This window comes from Phycodurus eques, chromosome 13 (genome assembly GCF_024500275.1).
Source record: "Phycodurus eques isolate BA_2022a chromosome 13, UOR_Pequ_1.1, whole genome shotgun sequence".
NCBI lineage: Eukaryota > Metazoa > Chordata > Actinopteri > Syngnathiformes > Syngnathidae > Phycodurus > Phycodurus eques.
The window spans coordinates 23,027,948-23,043,051 of NC_084537.1; the positions used below are offsets into that span (position 1 = coordinate 23,027,948).

The 15,104-nt window shown below is 45.5% G+C and overlaps 2 protein-coding genes across 7 annotated transcripts in view; both read right to left on the reverse strand.

Moving 5' to 3' along the window:
- Positions 1 to 3,927, reverse strand: part of phlpp1 (PH domain and leucine rich repeat protein phosphatase 1) — a 55,254-nt gene extending 51,327 nt beyond the window's left edge. Inside the window, exon 1 of the mRNA XM_061693165.1 lies at positions 1,674 to 3,927. Coding sequence (XP_061549149.1) covers positions 1,674 to 3,183 — 1,510 coding nt within the window. The 5' untranslated portion in view covers positions 3,184 to 3,927. The remainder of the gene's footprint in view (positions 1 to 1,673) is intronic.
- Positions 3,928 to 4,621: 694 nt separating this feature from the next.
- The window catches only part of LOC133411181 (phosphatase and actin regulator 1-like), a 45,086-nt gene continuing 34,603 nt past the window's right edge, over positions 4,622 to 15,104 (reverse strand). For 4 of the 6 annotated variants that reach the window (XM_061693195.1, XM_061693196.1, XM_061693193.1 and 1 more), the window contains exons 8-12: positions 12,963 to 13,018; positions 9,452 to 9,513; positions 8,305 to 8,445; positions 6,585 to 6,661; positions 4,622 to 6,330 (exon numbers count right to left, since the gene is read on the reverse strand). In XM_061693195.1, coding sequence (XP_061549179.1) covers positions 6,315 to 6,330; positions 6,585 to 6,661; positions 8,305 to 8,445; positions 9,452 to 9,513; positions 12,963 to 13,018 — 352 coding nt within the window. In that variant the 3' untranslated portion in view covers positions 4,622 to 6,314. Of the gene's footprint in view, positions 6,331 to 6,584; positions 6,662 to 8,304; positions 8,446 to 9,451; positions 9,553 to 12,962; positions 13,019 to 15,104 lie in introns of those variants that run through there. The other 2 variants (XM_061693194.1, XM_061693198.1) reach the window with 2 other exon arrangements.

Here is a 15,104-nt window from a genome sequence, read left to right on the forward strand (position 1 = left end):
ACACTATCAAAGACAGATTCCCGCGCTTCCCCCAAGTGGGACATGCCACAATAAATCTCAATCTTGTGTGTGTAGGCCTGCTGAGGATAGATAATTGCATCAGCTATGGACTTTTAATGACATTGTCCCAGCCTGACACACAGTGCTGCGTTAACGCCATATGAGGAACATGAGATTATCTGTAAACATCAAAAGGCAAACAGCAATCACAATGCACTGTATTTATTTAAAGTAGTGTATTGTAGGTTCTTCCCATTCTCTTCCCACTGGACAGCAATGTGTCTCGTATTATCTGACCGCTTACATTGCACACTGATCTCATGCGGTTGGTCTCGCAGTATAGTATGGAAGTTATTAACAGTTAATAACTGGTGACCCTCTGATAGGATAAAACTTTGTAAATTGGGTCATAATCCACACACCGTGGCCATGACATTTGGATGCGGCGCAAGCTCTGAGTAGTTCACCCTCGAGCGTAGCTAGAAGGGATTCCCTGAAGGCGCATCGTGAAATGCTGCACTCACAAGACGCGTGCACCCAAACCCACGACGGCTGAGGCACAATTAAGGAATTTTGACAGCCCTAACGGAAAGCCTGTTATTAAAAAGCATGACATGTCATGTGTGTGCGACTGTGCGTGTGTATACCATGTTTGATGATCTCCAGTTCAGTACAGGAAGCTAGAAAGCGTTAGATTGTCTCAGCAGCGCCCCCCCCCCCCTTCTCCCTTCCTTTCACATCCCAAAGTGCCATCAGCAACTGGACACAGTGGCATCGGGAAGGCTTCCCGAGCTGTGCGACAGCACGCTAACCCGGCTTGGCAGGAAGTTAGTTACTGTGACGGTCCTGCAGGCCAGTGGGCGCGTAGCATCTCAATGACCACAGAGTCCACCGAGGGAGTTTTAGACCCTCGCGGCCATGTTGCTCCCACCCCTACTCTCCATCCAACCACAAAGGCATTCAGCCTTTTCATGGAGGGATGATAATGGGGCGAAAGCTGGAACAGGGCCCCTGTGTCGGAGCACCATAAGTTGTGGTGGCGGCGGCTTTGTGGTGATGTCATGCGTGTCCATGGGAGCGCAGTGTGTGGCTGCGGTCTGACAAAGGCGCCCGAGGCCCGGAAGAAACAACACAAACAACAATAAAGACACAGATATTTCAAGGAGGCCTGATTTTCTCCGATTTCAACTGCAAACCCAGATCAAAACATTCGGTCTGGAACTAAATGGAAACCTGCAACAACCTGTTACAAGCACTATGACCGCTAGGAACCTTCCATCCGTGGCCATGCAAGGCCTGTGAGAGCGTTTGCGCCCGGCCAAAACAATCCAGGCTGAATTTGTGCAAGAGGTGCAGTACACGCTGGACTGTCGCAGGGCACATATAAACAAACAACTCTCCACACTCACATTCACAGCCATGGACAATTTAAAGTCTTCACTGCACTTCAAATGCATGATTATGGAATGTGGGAGGAAGCCAGAGTACCTGCAGAGTAACCACAAGTTTACCGTGTTGCGCCCACAAAACCTCATACGTTTGATCATTAAAGCATTTTTTTTAACCTCTACCTCTGGTCTGTCTGTGTGCACGAGGGAAAGATGCCGGCATCCGGGAGGCTTACGCAAAGCTGCACCGCTGCAACAACATTCAACAAATGAAAAATAATGTACCTGCATAGAAACGTAGCAGGGAGCCCATTTCTGTGTTAAGCCCTTCCTCTTGAACTCTCCAAGGGTCCTTAAATCCAAGCTTAAAGAGAAAGTCGTTCTGGATCTGCAGGGGCCTCTCATCTGGGCTAAGCCTCCTGACTGCTTCGCCGTGCAGCTGAACATACAGCGTGGGGCTGGACTCCTTTGAGGAGCCTCCACTGTGGCCACAGGTCAGCGCTGATTTGCCATCACTGCGATCTGGGTCCTGGATGTCAGGTGTGTTACCTGTGGAGCTGTCTCTGGACAAGGAGCCAGCACTGCTGCTCGTGGGAAGGCCGTTGGCCATGTCGTTTAGACAGACGCCGTTGGAGATGGGATCCGGGCTAGCGCTGGATACGGGGCAGTCCAGCTCCAGCTCATCTGAAGAGCTGCCGTACATGTCGTGGCCCTCCGTGGCGCTATCGAACGATGGGCTGAGTACAGACGCGTCCGTGCCCAGAATCATGTCGTCGCTGAGCGAGTCCCTGTGCTCGCTGAGCCGGGCCCCGGAGCTCAGGTCGTCAAAAGCGCTGCTCTCCACATCTGAGCCAGAATTGAGACCGTAGCTGTCAGTCCCATTCCTGTGCTCTGAGTCATCCTCGTTTGGGGTGTCCATGTTGGAGTTCAAGTTCAAGTCTGACAGCGAGCATGTTCTGTTGTCTTGGGACTCTGACTCAGGCCTGAAAAGTTTTCCATCCTGTTGCCTCTCATCTGCATTGGTGATGAGCAGCAGTCTCATCTTGTCACCGGGGTGACCCCCTAAATCTGTGGCTTCCAGGCCAGACAAGGAGTTATATTTGATAGCGGGCTCATCGTTGACCTTGCACAGATTGTAGTCGTACTCGTACTTGACGCTGCAGTTGCCATTTTGGTCCATCTTGGGGTTGTCTTTGCTAAAAATGCGCATGACAGAACTAGACTTGCCGCAGAGTTTGCTGAGGCGGACCGCGACCTCCCCAGCTGTGGTGTCCGCGGTGCAGAGGACCGGCCTGGGAGACGAGGACGTCAGTCTGTCGTAGACGTGGACTGCGCCTCGGTGGAGGTCGGCTCGCACCCACTCGCGGTCGGCGGGCTGCAGCTGCATGCTCTGCCGGTGCTTGAGCAGGGTCTTGCGGTCCAGGCTCTGGGTGTGCAGAGACGCAGAGGACAGGGCCGAGCTCATCTTGGCACCACCGCAGGCGGCCGCGACAGCGGAGGAGGAGGCGGCGGCGGCGGCGGCGGCGGACGCGGCGGTGGCCGTGGCGGCGCTGAGGTTCCGCTTCAAGCGCCTGCGTCGAAGCAGCAGGGAGCCAGAGTTGCCGGATAAGCCTCGGCCATTCAACGACGCAATTCGGCTCGAGTGGGGAACGCCGTTGCCGTTCTTTACGTCTGCGGGGGAGGGAGCTAGGTGTCCGCCGCCGTCCGCTGCTGGAGTCCGCCGACCGCTGGACACTCCGCTGGGCTTCTTCGTTAACTTGCCTCCATCGTCAGCTGCAGCCTGCACACTCTCCATCTCTGCCAGTCAGACGTCCCCCGCTCGGAAGAAATAACGGTGCGCACTTGGTTCCGCCGACCGCGTCTACATTTAAAAGCCAGAGTACGTTCCCACCGTAGTCACTTCTTCCACTAGTCGTCATTCACTCCTCGCCTTTCCTTTCTCCTCCGTCGCTAAGAGGGAACATTTTACCGATTCAAGTCGCTGGGAAGGAGGCGGCAGGGCGCGAAGGGACATATCAGGGCGGCGACGTGACCGTGCGTCGCGCTTGGACCAAAATACACTGCTCGAATATGCAATGAACGTCGGCCGACCTCCTACGCAAAGACCTCCTGATGGATATTCATGAGGAGGAGTCAAGATGGCGTCGCCTCACACCAATAACGCTGTGCATTGTGGGACACGTATTGCACCGTCTCGTGCTCTCCCCGGAACCATGTTGGGAGGAAAGGCTTGAAAACTACATCTCCCATTTTATCGTCTCGGGTCACGTGAGGCGGCGGCAAGCTGAAGGCAATGTTGAAATCGCTTGGATGGATGATAACCGTTGGCTTGGTTTAGCTTGAGCTCCGTGTGGCAACGTACATACTCTCCGACTTTCACCTGTTGAACATCCGTCACGTTGACGAGCCAACGGCCCTACGGTGGTATCCCCAAATAATGTATTGAAAATCCACAGCGGTTGACAAAGGAAAGCTTGGCGGCGTTTCTTAAAAGCATCGAAACGAGTAACTTGTCACCGGGACGCCATTTCACACGGCGTCAGGCCACCGACTGGTATCGATTTCGCGGCCTTCCTCGCCCTCTAGTGGACTAAAAGCGAATTTGTATTTGTATCCTCTGGCCACAGTGACTCCTGCAGGCGAGGAGGAGGTACTGTAGTGTTGAAGTCACACTTAAGGGGAAATCCCTGTTACACTGCTGAGGACAGGGGTGTCAAACCCATTTTTGTCGCGGGCCACATTGTAGTAACGGTTTCCCTCAGAGGGCCGTTATGACTGTGAACCCATAAAAATCTTTAATCACCCCATCATTTGATTTTATTTTATTTTGTCCTGTTCGGCTGAGGTTTGTATAATTATAGTCTGACCGATTAGTTTGGAAAGGTTGTCTGCTGTTTTGCAGACAACTTTATTAGTACTACAGTGCTTGTAGGATAATAAGGAATAAAATTCTAACGGTTTATTTGTGGTATGCACGTTCACGTCAGAGAATTTGACACCTCTGCTCTAAATTGTCCATAGGTGTGAGTGAACACTACAGGATAATCACTGAGGTTAAATCTTTCAGACGCCTGATAATCTGGCTTTTGCCGACTTTGATCGCAAGGACTGGAAAAAATGCTCTAATTCAGCCCATTGTTGGTGTGTTTGTACCCCACTGGAAAAAAAAAAAAAAAGTTAATGGCAGAATTTGCCATCTGCGTAATGAAAATGCACACAATGAAAATGCATTCAGAAATGGGATTTTAATTGGCATTATGTATCCTTTAGATGGCATTCTGTATTCCAAAAGTGTGGGTGGGTGGGGGGCGGGACCACACTGAAATCTATTGAGCTGCTCCAACTTCCATGTGAAAAGGAAAAAGGTTATTGCAAAGTTAATTTTCCTCTTTTTTTTTTTTTTTAAATCCGGCAAAATGGAAATCCACAGATCATTCCTTTTGTGTTGAATTAATAATAAAATATACGAGGGGGGGGGAATGCCCGCATTGTCAACATCAGTGAAGCTAGTTGACCTGTTGAAACTCTGTTACAATGTGAACTGATCTGCGCTCCAAATGAATACAACACGCATGCAAACCACACAGCTTGAACTCATTCTCCAAGGGAGAAGACATACTATATTTCCCCACACCTGACTTACACTTCACATCTTAATTCAATGTAATACAGTAAAAAAAAATTTTTTAATAAAGACCAAAACATTAAGTGTCCATAAAGCTTATGAGCGACAGTGCAAATGACTTGGGTTATGAAGGTACTGAAAAAGTTTAAAATCAGTCCATTAAAATCCACTTATTGTCCGGAATTGTCACCATGTTCCATTTGTATCGAGGCAGATATCTAATTGGCTCAGTGGAGATGATAGCAGGTAAGTAATCCTGACGTAGCATATGTGAAAACATAAAAAATAACGCACATTTCTGTATAAGCACTGGAAGAGAAAAAAAAAAATGACAGGGTGGCGGGTTGTTCAACCCCTTGATGAGCAAAGGCTATTGCTTGTAAAAAGAAAGCAATGTGTATCATAAAATGCAGGGACAAATACTCTTTCAAAAATAAAGGTAACACTGCAATGAGTCATGCTCTTGGTATTCATTCCAAAATACTTCCATCCAAAGAGCACAGACAAAAAAACTAAAATAATATAAAACATACTCACATCTGTCAGATGCGATTTTTTTTGTTGCTTGTTTTGTTTTTACATAAAATGTACACAATTCTGACAAGTGACGGAAATTAGATTTTTGACTTGTTCAATATAAACAAAATGTACATTTGGAGAGAGCAATCCCTCGGCTTTCACAGTAAGCAACTTGGATGACAACATTGTCGGTACGGTACAGTACATGGGAAGAACAGAACCGTAGATCAAACTCTAGAGGGCCCTAGAAGCATTGGCAACAAATCAAATATTGCACAGTCACATGACACCCCTCCCCGCCAATGCGGTAAGCGGATGGATGGATGGATGGCTGAATCCCTCCCCCTCCAGCGACTGCATCCTCCTGCAGAGTTGCTCCCTTTGGGAGCTCCGTGGGAACAGTCATCATCAAGAAGAATCATTGTGACCAGTCAAGTCCACCGGTGACTAAATGTTCTGTCACACTCAGAAGACGGAAGCCAGCAAATAGACAACTAAGCGCCTGAGAGCTCAGCTTGGAGACCGTCAAATAAGCCAATTGCACAAAATGGTTAGGGGGCGGGGGGGGCAGAGAACTGAACTGATGTGCTACTACAGCGGGGTGAGGGAGGGGACTAATTGGTGGGTGTAGTACCGACTCAGTTGTCTGGGGTCTCGGGGGGAGAAAAAAAAAGGCATTTCAGAAGACATGGCCTTATTGGCAAAAACGGGCACCGTTTTGACTTTCCAGCACTTAAGGTTCTTTCTACCTGTGCAGCACTGCTTGACACAGCGATGGTCTACTATGGTCGGTGAAACCTGAAAAGAAATATATATATTTAGACATTATATAGAAAAAAAAAAAAAAAAAAAAAAAACATTTCAATACATTTCATCCCCTTGGGGCCTTGCTAAAACTTCTACAACCAGCGTATGCAAATAGTACCACATGTGCTTATGTAGTCACATCGCAGAGAATAACACTCGTTTATTTTTTTTTTGAGGAGGCATTTAGTTACGTGACTGCAGAGAGGCGTCAATCCAAAGAAAGGATTTTCCAAAGTGCACAGTACCTGGTTAAATGGCGACTCGATTCGTGCACTTCCATCTCGTTGCTCTTGAAGTCATTGAGCTCCTTTCGTATAGCTGCCTGCAAATTGCAAACACACACACACAAACAATTGAGATGCACAGCAAATGTTTTCTTGCTTAGAAACTAAATGTTGATTTACCGTATTGAAAGACAAAAGCACAGCAGACAGTCAGGCATGCATTAATTGACAATTACCGAGTCACATAAAAATCTTGAAATCACACACACACACACACACATCGCAAATAGGTGAAATTGTGCACTAGGACCTGTAGTGTAAATTAAAAAAAATTTAAAAAAAAGAAACTATACCTTTCCCCTCTTTGAAAAGTGTTACGCAATTTGTAGCTGTGCCCCGAAACTGTGATGAAACGCTGAAAATGGGCACATTATACGTCATAATATACATGCATGCATCAACATTTTGGTGTCATTGACTCTCGGCAGGGTGCATAAAATGCAAAAAATGTTTCTCTCCAAAACGGCAGTGCAAAAACTCTTTCAACAGGGGGCACTGTAATACAAACATACGCTTCTGCAGTATTTGACTGGCTCTGATCAATTCAGCGTCATTTAGCAAATATGTGACAGTGATATTAATATGTAGCTTTCCAGTATGGTTTTAATCGTTAATCAGTGTTTCAGAGCAAAGGGGAAATTTCTTTTAATTTGCTACATTGCAGGTACTTATTCTTGCAGGTCCAAATCCCGCCTCTGACCACTCTGACTTGTTTTTCTTATATTCGGTATGTATGCTCTTCCTTATGCATTTTGCGCTTTCACTGTTTCAAGATTCCCATGAGCCTTCAAAGTTCAAAGTTCAACAGGTGCATGTTTCTGCAGGAACCTGAACAAATGCGGCGGAACCTCAGACAGTTCTTTAGACCGTTTCAAACTCTCCCATAAAGACAAATACACACCTACTATGTATGGCATGTACAGTATAAAAAAAAAAAACGATGACCATCATTTCCCTTGATTTTACGCACACTGCTAAATATATTTTAAATACATTTTAGTAGATGGATCAAATTTGACATGTAACAGCCCATGTACACACAAACCTTGTAGCTAGCGCCTGTACAAATGAATGATGTTCAAATATTTTTGAGTGTATTTGCGTCGCTGTAGTAAAAGTCGTCAAATTTCAGGGTGAAAGAATGACATGAGTGACATGATAATGTCATGTTATTAAAACGCCACGTGTTGTCAGCGAGTTCCTCCAAGAGGAAGGCAAAAGAATACGAGAACGCAGCTTTGATGTCAGCAGCTCGCCGTCCCGCGGCACCGCTTGTCCGATTACTCCCTTACGTAAGAGGAGCTATTGCGTAATCAAAACACTCAAAGCGCCCTTGAGTGGTCCTTAGGTGTGATCTTGCGTGCTCAAAAGGCACAAAAGCCAAGGGAAAGGGAGGGAGAGGGACGCAGCAGCAGGAGCACCTTTGGGCGCTTTGCTCCCAAGAGTGTCAAATCGGAAATAACACAATCAAGTCACTCTTTTGTTATATTTGCTTATTTCCAAAAATATGTCTGTAAACAAGCCGCTCTGCACTTCCACCCTGCCACATAACTTCAGCCCCACCTTTGGTATTTGGACAAAAGCATATAACGGACATTTTATTAAAATACCTGGAAACTGTTTTAATTTTGAAAAACAACAGAAGCCTAATACATCTCCTTTAAGTGTAAGAACTACTGGCCTTGTCAGCTGCAGTGAGCCGGGTCCAGGGCTTGTCTGCCCGCCGGTCGTAGTCCTGGGCGTCGGAGACTTCCACGTAGTCACTGAATCGGATGAGGATTTTGGCCTGCCTCAGCTCCTCCACGGTGGGTCTCTGGCTCAGCTAAAACAACAAGATGTATTCATTTTGACAAGCGCTGCCCCGACTATTTGCGATTCCCTACTCGCAAATTTGCAGATTTGTTTTTTTTTAACCTAGCCCTCCGTTACTGAAAAACTCATTTCCGAATCACACCAAGATGCTACAAGATTCAAAACTTTAATTGTCATAGCAATACACATTTAGAAATCACACCGCACGAAATTGAATGATGAATGGTGCCAAAGAACCGTCCAATAGCAAAGTAGTCCTTTGGCGCCATCTTGTGGCATCTAGACTCGAGGCCGTTATAAACAGCAATGGGACCGCAATTGCTCATGGTTTTTCACTATGATGTTATCTATAGAGAATAGTGGGGATAACTAATTCATCCTCTTGAATACTTTCATGTTATTCATTATAATTAATTTAAAAACATTTAAAATCTATGTGAGAAATATTATTTACAATAAATTGATTGACCAATGAGTTGGAGATAAAGGTTCAAGTTAATAATCATTAAAAAAAAACACAAAAAAACCCCTGCAAAATCAGTGGAACACATATTGCTGGACTGTTGATGTCAATGCTCAGAGGGCCAGATTAAAGAAGAGAGCGGGCCGTATGTACAGTACTTAGCCCAGAACTGCTTTTGATGCTCACTGAACTGAAGTCTTTCTTTTAACTTTTGAGGAACATTCTCCCGGAACAATTTGCATTGAAGACCAAATTGTACCACTTTCCCGGCACTTGACTTAGGAAGTCCTGCTGTATTAACAAGCTATAAATATACTGCGGCAGATGTAAGATTTGTTTTTTTGTTGTTGGTGGTGAGAGCGGGACACCTGCAGGGGTGCAGGAAGTGTTGCTTAATTGAAAGGGACAGGAACACGCTCGACACCTTCTCCACGGGGTCCAAGGGTTTGGCGGCCGACATGCTGCCGCGGCCAAGGGCAACAAGGACGCGAGCGTCACCCGGGGAACGCGCGACAACGGCCCGCCTACGATTTGTTGAGTTGCGTTCACTCACCTTTCGAGTCAGCCGTCGCTTTAGCTCCCGCTTCTCTTCGATTTCCTCTTGCTCGTTGCGAGCTGCGGAGGAGGAGGAGCGTCACTGCAGTTGTGCAATTACTAACGAGGGAAGCAAACATGCACTCTGCATAATGTGGCCAATTAGAGAGCAATGCTAAACGAAAGTGAACATGCTCGTGTAGCCTCAAACATCATTGGCAGTTTAATATTAATAGCAATGCGCATCGGGGGAGCGCGATTGCTTTGTTCTCCAAAGTTTTCCCTTTGTTGCCCATTCATGATTGCATGATGAGCCAATTGGATTCAAATAGACAACCCTCCTCATTAAAATGGCTGCATTTGTTATAAAGGGGCCGAGATTGGCATCTTGCGACGTTAGCATGTTCGCGTTTTTTCCTAAAATAGTATCAGACGAGAAGGCAATCCTATTTGCTAAATCCCCTGCAATAAAAACCATCTAATATTCATATGGCACACAGGCGCTCCTCCGTGTTTAATTTAACCTTGCACGCGTGCGATTGATGGAGGAGGCCGGTAACGCGTTGCCGGTAAATTCCTTGACTTTTTTCCGACGTCGTCTCGTCTGCGGAGCCGCCGGGCGGAGCAGGACGTGTTGGCAAATCACACTTTGATGTGAAAGTCCCCGGCAACAGGACTGCGTCTGCCTGATACGGCGTGCGTGTATGCCGGCACTCAGAAAGCAATCACGCCGGGCTCCGATTCCTCAGGGAAGTCCGCTAGCCAGCCTCAACGTGAAACCTCAGGCCGAGACGGAATAAGGCAAAGGACAGCGGCTTGTTTGCGCCACACAAACGGGTCATGTATTTTATCACCAACATCAATAAATGTTGAATTAAGCCACGCGGTAATGCATCAAAACATGGGCAGGGAACCATTTCCTCCTCCCCCCGCAGGCCGTACTAATGCTAATCATTTCTGTTCTCAGGTTCTTGTTGTGTACAGTGGGTACGGAAAGTATTCACACCTCCTCTTTGTAATATTGCAGCCATTTGCTAATATCATTTAACTTCATCGTTTTCCTCGATCTTCACACAGCACCCCATATTGACAGAAAAAAACAGAATTGTTGAAATTTTTGCAGATTTATTAAAAAAGAAAACATATCACACAGCCATAAGTATTCAGACCCTCTGCTGTGACACTCATATTTAACTCTGGTGCTGTCCATTTCTTCTCATCATCCTTAAAATAGTTCTACACCTTCATTGGAGTCCAGCTGTAATTGATGATTCTGATTGGACTTGATTAGGAAAGCCCCCCCCCCCCCTCTATATATATATATAAGACCTTACAGCTCACAGTGCATGTCAGAGCAAATGAGAACCATGAGGTCAAAGGAACTGCCTGAAGAGCTCAAACAGAATTGTGGTAAGACACAGATCTGGCCAAGGCTACAAAAACTTAAGGACTTAAGGTTCCTAAGAGCACAATGACCTCCATAATCCTTAAATGGAAGACGTTTGGGACGACCGGAAGCCTTCCTAGAGCTGGCCGTTGCGGCCAAACTGAGCAATCGGGGGGGAAGAGCCTTGATGGGAGAGGTAAAGAAGAACCCAAAGATCACTGTGGCTGAGCTCCAGAGATGCAGTCGGGAGATGGGAGAAAGTTCTAGAAAGTCAACCATCACTGCAGCCCTCCACCGGTCGGTGCTTTATGGCAGAGTGGCCCGACGGAAGCCTCTCCTCAGTGCAAGACGCATGAAAGTTTGCTTAAAATTTTTTTTTTTTTTTTTTTTTAAAACACCTGAAGGACTCCAAGATGGTGAGAAATAAGATTCTCTGGTCTGATGAGACCAAGATAGAAATTGTTGGCCTTAATTCTAAATGACATGTGTGGAGAAAACCAGGCACTGCTCATCACCTGTCCAACACAGTCCCAACAGTGAACCATGGTGGTGGCAGCATCATGCTGTGGGGGTGTTTTTCAGCTGCAGGGACAGGACGACCGCTTGCAATCGAAGAAAAGATGAATGCGGCCAAGTACTGGGATATCCTGGACGAAAATCCTTCTCCAGAGTGCTCAGAACCTTAGACTGGGTCGAATGTTCACCTTCAGAAAAGACAAAGACCCTAAGCACACAGCTAAAATACCGAAGGAGTGGCTTCAGAACAACTCCGTGACTGCTTTTGAATGGTCCAGCCAGAGTCCCGACTTAAACCCAATTGAGCATCTCTGGAAAGTCCTGAAAATGGCTGCCCACCAGCGTTCACCATCCAACCTGACAGATCTGGAGGATCTGCGAGGAGGAATGGCAGATGATCCCCAAATCCAAGTGTGACAAAACCTGTTGCTTCATTCCCAAAAAGACTCATGGCTGTATTAGCTCAAAAGGGGGCTTCTACTAAATACCGAGCAAAGGGTCTGAATACTTATGGCTGTGTGATATTTTCCGTTTTTCGTTTTTAATAAATCTGCAAAAATTTCAACAATTCCATCCTGTCAATATGGGGTGCTGTGTGTACATTAATGAGAAAAAAATGAACTTAAATGATTTTAGCAAAGAGCTGCAATATAACAAAGAGTGAAAAATGTAAGAGGATCTGATTATTTTCCGTACCCACTGTATAGGTTAGCATACCCAAAGTTAGCATATTAGCATTTAATCTATTCTCCTTTTTAATAATATCTGAATACGAGCCATGATATACAATCTTTAGTGGTTTTCCTAAGCACTTTCTTTCTTGCAGTGTTAGTATTTGATCAATTCTCATGAAAAATAGTCCCAAACTACATGGAAAAATGTAAAACACAATCTAACTTAGCGCGCTGGCATCGAGATACATTTTAAGCATTGCAAATGATTGCATTTTAGCATTCGATCTCTTCTTATTTCTAATAGTATTTCTAATAGTATCGGAAGTAAAATCTTTACCATCTTCTTGCGTTGTTAAGCATATTAGGATTTTATCAATTCTCATTAGAAACGGTGCCCAACTAAACGACAAGAAGAGGGGGGGAAAATAGCGTGTTCTGTATTAAAGTTGCTCTCAAGATGAACACGGGCATAGCAATTGATAGCATTTTATCCATTCTCATTAGCATTTTAAAATATTACCCAGCAGCAAGGCAAAATGTACTGGAAAAATGTAAAATACTTCTCTACCCTAGCAACTCCGGTTGTCATTCTTGCCGTATATTTGCATATCAACTGTTCACATTTCATCACTTGTCATTTGAAATTGTACCAGACTCCTGGTCATGATGTAAAATCCTTATTGGTCTGCACTTGGAATCTCTACTTTAGTTAGTTGGCATCTTGGGTACACTGTATGTTGCCATACTAACTGTTATCGTGTCAGCATTCCAACTTTCTCAGCAGGACTGTCGCACGACAGCACCTGCCCAACTGCCAACACATCTGTCACAACTACTCGGTTACGGGTTAGCGACAGTCCCCCCCTCAGGTACAATTGTCATTTCGATGGCAGATGGGCACGTGCGTGTGTGAGTGTTTGTCGACGTCAAGTGTAAAAATGTTAAATGCTCACGTTTGAGGATATTCCTCTGCTCCAGCTCCTCTGCTGTTGGCCTCTGACTCAAGCGCCTGGTGAGAAATAGACCAAATATTCATAGTCTGCACATTATTTGACGTTTGTTGAATTGGACGTGGTGGGTATAGTATATTTGGAGTGTAAATATTCCATCAGACATATGATGATGCAGGTTTGTTCAAGAGGACGGTCCCTAAAACACTCACTCAGTCTTTCTCAAAGAAACCATTTTTAATCCTTTTTTTGGAAGAAGAAAAAAAAAAGTAAATATTCTGAGGGCTCTTAAAATGTATAAGCTGTTTTAGTGACCAAGACACCCGAAACAATCGCTGGGGGTTCTTATTATGTAGCAAGTGTGCCAGGGCCCCGCTGCTTTAGAGCAGTCGGCAGGCACTGGAACCATTGTCGCCACCTCATATAAAAATAAACAGCCATCTGGTTTGCGCGCCCCGCTACCAAAGTGTATTCTAGGCATGGCCGCATTTGGGGGGGGGGGGGGGGGGGGGGGGGACTGCTGCATTTATCCCAAAACCTTCAGATGTCTGTGAGGAAAGATGCAGAGGAAGAGTGACTCCAAGCATACGTCCAAATCAACAAAAGACGGCTTTAGCGGAAGAAACCTTGAATGGAATCCAGTAAAAATCCCGAAGCAGGGCTGTGCAAATCTGACAGATTTGGAGCGCAAATATTACGTCAAGATGTGCCATGCTGATAAGACACCTACGCACAAAGAACTGAATTGCCAGTGTCTTTTTTTTCTCTCTTTCGTTTCTCGTCGCTTCGGCTGAGATTTCAGTGATCCGATCCACCAATCAACAACAGTCAATAGCACAATAAGATGTGAAGATTAGGCACATTTTACATATTCAGTTATGCTGCTCATTCTACAAATGTAATCTTTTAAAGCGGGAATAAAAAAGGCTTTCTAAGGGTATATAATTATAAAGACGTTGTGAATGGCTTGTTTTAGGGTTAGTTTTGAAATAATTTGCAGGAGCTTCTGATTGTCCTAACACGTTACGTGTCAAGGTTCAGAACGGCGTGCGATAACCTAGATTGTGCAGCCGTGTAACAATGTGTGGTCATGCAGCATTTTTCATTTTTTCATTTGATTGTTTTAAATTTATGGCTTTGAGTGTTTTTCGCCCAAATATTTACGATTTATGACTTCACGCGCGAGTGTAGTTTCGCGATAAGACGACGGCGCATTCCAACATACAAATTTGGGTTACGTCGCCATTCTAAGAATGGAACTCCATTGGAAACCGAGCTGCTCGTTGAATTTTATTGCTGCAAAGTTGGTTTTTCTTTTGGGGGATAAACCAGAAAGCTTCCCAGTCCGTTTCTGCTATCGTGAAGCAGCTCTTTAAAAGTAGGAGACATCGTGCCCGAACAATGAACAATTTTGCTTAGCCAGGCACGAAAGTGATGATCTTATAGGACAATGCTGTGAAAGTGGCACAAAGACAGAGGATTTTTTTTTTTTTTTTTTTTTTTTTTGGGGAAACATGACAAGAAAGCAGGAAGGCCTCCTGGGAACATGCGCCGTGTTCCAATCACAGAGGGGAACGCTGACCCGTGCGCCAGCATCTCCGGATGGTAACATTCCCTTCCTCGCTCGCAACCATATTCCCGACGTCGCCAATCTTTGCCAATTGCTGGTATCGAGGTGGCTTTACGTGGTGCAGCCAGTGCTGTGGAGGAGTCCGGCAGAGATTCCGCGTGATGATTCGGCGAAATGAGCGAGCACCGCAGAGAAGACAAGTGAAGGAGGGGGGGGGAAACAAAGAAATAAAATAAAAAAACAGAGGGATGACGTGTTGCCAAAATTAGGTCAGCACCATGTTATGAGCCTCATTTCGGCGAGATAAAGAATTTATCCTCGACGGATGTGAAAATGGAAACATGAAAGGGTATAAAGAAGTGCTTGAATAGGAGGGTAGGGAAAAAAAAAAAAAAAGAAAAGCTCATATTTCCATCAGCTTTGTTGCGGCTCGATGGAAAGGAAATTGAAGCCTTGTCAACCCAAATTAAGACCGAATGCACACTTTGGCAGACAGGACGAGTGAGTTTCCAAAATGTGCATTCACGAACTGTACAAAGCTACGATAACGCCTGACACGATAAAATATGATTCAC